The sequence below is a fragment of the Dryas octopetala genome, chromosome 7, assembly GCF_963921425.1.
Source record: "Dryas octopetala chromosome 7, drDryOcto1.1, whole genome shotgun sequence".
Classification (NCBI taxonomy): domain Eukaryota; kingdom Viridiplantae; phylum Streptophyta; class Magnoliopsida; order Rosales; family Rosaceae; genus Dryas; species Dryas octopetala.
The window spans coordinates 7,181,806-7,185,364 of record NC_141372.1 but is presented as its reverse complement, the minus strand read 5'-3'; the positions used below and the strand labels follow the sequence as shown (position 1 = coordinate 7,185,364).

The window sequence follows — 3,559 nt, the reverse complement described above, 5'->3', positions numbered from 1 at the left end:
AGATGATGTAAAAAAATAAAAGTTTACCCTCAAAACTGGGGAAGTGCTCGCCTTAAAAAAACCTTTGTTGAACACTCTGTGATAAGTGCACATCATTGATGCACACATGATGAGTTATATATATATATTATATATATGATTTAGGTAAAAAAGTTGTTGATAAAAAATTAGTGTTTGTGAATAGTGGGAAGATAATTAATGCTTTTCTTTTTGGTGGGCAGAAGGTCCATAACATGATGGTCACAATTTTGTTATAGTTCCAGATGTCAAGAACCAAGGTGTCTGCAATTGTGTGTACAGGTGAAAACTTTATTGCAGGCTGTACTAATGCACAGGTCACTCTCCGACCAATCCACCGACAATTCATATAAATGTCCACACAGACTTTGTACAATACATTGCCAATTCCAAGTTCATGCCCTTTCATCATGACTAGTAGTACTCACTCATCATGCATCACCATCACTCTACCCTATACATTATAGCTAGCTACCTCATCGATCATCAGTTCATCATCATGATCTCCAGCTAATCCCTTACTTAAAATCCATATCTACCTATCTCTGCAACTTCTGCATCTCTCTCTCTCTCTCTCTGATCATATTATCTTATACCAAATTCTAACAACAAACATGGTACAATCAAGGAAGTTTAGAGGAGTCAGGCAGCGCCAGTGGGGCTCCTGGGTGTCAGAAATTCGCCATCCTTTACTGTAAGTACTTCCACCCCATTCACATTATTGCACTCTACATGCTTCTTATCACACACACACATATATATATATAGATATATGTGTGTGCATATTCACATTGAATTCTTCATCCAACCCCATTTTCTTTCTTACATACCTCCTCCTACATCATTTTCAGAGTAATCGTCTAGTCTAGTCAAACATGCTATGTTATATTGAATCAAATGTTCATATACATATTTATGTATAATTGCACCTTATCAATAGTTTTAATTCGTAATTTAATAACATAACAGATCGTCTTACTTCACTTGGTTGCATAATGTGATGTTTGTTTCTCTCTCATGTTTTTAGTAAGAGAAGGGTGTGGCTAGGCACATTTGAGACAGCAGAGGCAGCAGCCAGGGCATATGACCAAGCAGCCATATTGATGAATGGTCAAAACGCCAAGACCAATTTTCCCACCACACCTTGTCAGGATCAAGAATCAAAAGCTAGTGATCAAGACCAACATGAGTCTCCATGGACAAGTCCGAAAGCGCTTTCAGAGCTGCTAAGCTCCAAGCTCAGGAAGTGCTGCAAAGACCCATCTCCATCTCTCACCTGCCTAAGACTTGACAATGAAAACTCTCACATTGGGGTGTGGCAGAAGCGCCCGGCTGGGTCCCGAGCCAGCTCCAACTGGGTCATGAGAATCGAGCTGGAGAAGAAGAAGAAGCAATGTTCAGATTTTGAACATGGATCCTCATCGTCGACCTTGTTGCCGGGTTTATCACCAACGGCTGGGATTGAGGTTGGATCGGGTGAAGCCGAAAATGATGAGGAAGAGGATAAGATTGCAATACAAATGATAGAAGAATTGCTCAACTGGAATTACCCAATTCCTTCTTCTTCATCACCTACAAGTAATGTTCAAGAAGGGAATTAAAAGTAGTACCTGCTCTGTTTTTCTAGTACTTAATCAGTAGTAACAGTAGTAGTAGTAGTGATATCATAAAATGCCACCTCACTATTGTTTGTGATGGGTGATGAATGTGGAAAATTGTAGAAAGATTTAAAGCACTATACTACTTAGTGGAGGGTTTAACGTGCATGCCCATACTAAGATTAATTAAGAGCAAATTACAATTTAGTACCTTAACTTTACATGTTGTTTCAACTTAGTACTCCAACTTTGAAAACTTGCAAAAAAGTACCTCAACTTTCATTTTGTGTCAAAATAGTACCTCCGTTAGTTTTTCTGTTAAATAAACCGTTAAATGCTGATGTAGCAGGGATATTTTCGTCTTTTTACTCACATTCAAAAAATAATAATATTTTAAAAAACTTTTTAATAAAAAAAATTCTTAAAATAAATTCTTAAAATAATTAAAATAAAAAAAATTTCTTAAACACTGTTTTTCCCCCTCCCCCTTCCCGAGCCATGCCCCCACGCAGCACCCCCAGCCCCATTCCCAGCCCCCATCCCCTCCACCCTACCCAATCCCAATCCTAGCCCCCCAGTCCCGTCGCCCTCCTCTACCTGCCCGACCCACCCTCCCCCTCATCCCCAGTCCCCGTCGCACCCCCTTCAAGCCCCGTCGCACCCTCCTCCCTCCAACCTCCGTTGCACCCACGTCCTCCCAAACCCAGTCGCACCCCTTCCCTTCCTTTCCAGCCCTCGTCGCCCCCACCCCCCCTCACCCAGCCCAACCCAGCCAACCCTCACCCAACCTTTCCCCGTTACCCAACCAGTCGCACCCACCTCCTAGCAACGCCCCAACCCCGATCGCACCCTCATGCCTCCCGAGCCACCCCCTGCTTGTCTCCCACAAACCCAACCCAGCCCCTCCCCGACCCACCCCCCTTCACCCCCCTATTACCCAAACCCCAACCTAGCCCCCTCAACCCCCCTGCCCCATCTCCCCCAAATTTTTTTATTTTTAAAAGTTGAAATTTTTTTAAGAATTTTTTTTATTAAAATTTTTTTAAAAATATTATTATTTTTTAAATGTAGATAAAAAGATGAAAATACCCCTGCCACATTAGCATTTAACGGTTTATTTAACAGAAAAACTAACGGAGGTACTATTTTGACACAAAATAAAAATTGAGGTACTTTTTTGCAAGTTTTCAAAGTTGGGGTACTAAGTTGAAACAACATGTAAAGTTGAGGTACTAAATTGTAATTTGCTCATTAATTAATTAGCATCTAGGTTCTTGTTCACATAAATCCATAAACTCTCAGGTACTTTGTGGTTAATTTGTATATATAGCTATATATATATATATATATACATACATTGGCCTGGTATGCAAAGGCAATTATCAGGAATGTTTATTTACACCATTGCTCCCGGTAAGATACACTTTTTTTCAATTTGCCCCCTGAAACTTAAATCTTCTCAGTTTGCCACCTGAACTTCACACAGTTATTGCAAAAGACCCTATACCGTCAACTCTGTCAATTTTTCCGATAAAATAGCTGACGTGACACCTATATGGCATGAGTGAGACCCTTTTTTAGCTATGTAAGATTCATGTGGACAAAAAAAGAATAAAAAATAATTTTTAAACTAAAAAATAATAAGATCCATGTCAATTTTTTATAACTTTTTTTGTCTACATGGATCTTACATAACTAGAAAAGTGTATCACTCATGCCATATAAGTGCCACGTCAGCTTTTTTAATAGAAAAATTGACAGAGTTAACGGCATAGAGTCTTTTGCAATAACTGTGTGAATTTCAGGTGGCAAACTGAGAGGATTTAAGTTTCAGGGGACAAAGTGAAAAAAAGTGTATCTTACGAGGGGTAATGGTATGAATAAGCCTTATCAGGAATTATGTTTAATTCTCAAGATGCACTGAGTTTTTCATGTGTACTGTT

The 3,559-nt window shown here is 39.6% G+C and overlaps 1 protein-coding gene across 1 annotated transcript; it reads left to right on the top strand.

Moving 5' to 3' along the window:
• Nucleotides 1-385: 385 nt before the first annotated feature.
• Nucleotides 386-1,783, top strand: LOC147279159 (ethylene-responsive transcription factor SHINE 2-like). Its single transcript, XM_086250841.1, has 2 exons — nucleotides 386-712; nucleotides 1,046-1,783. The coding sequence occupies exons 1-2, from the start codon at nucleotides 633-635 to the stop codon at nucleotides 1,617-1,619; spliced, it is 654 nt and encodes a 217-aa protein (XP_086106967.1). The 5' UTR covers nucleotides 386-632; the 3' UTR covers nucleotides 1,620-1,783.
• The last annotated feature ends 1,776 nt before the right edge of the window (nucleotides 1,784-3,559 follow it).

Excerpts from the sequence above, each read along its gene's own strand:
- LOC147279159 (XM_086250841.1), top strand. The coding sequence starts at position 633 with ATGGTACAATCAAGGAAGTTTAGAGGAGTCAGGCAGCGCCAGTGGGGC. Across the intron at positions 713-1,045 it reads GAAATTCGCCATCCTTTACT|TAAGAGAAGGGTGTGGCTAG; the intron begins GTAAGTACTTCC and ends TCATGTTTTTAG.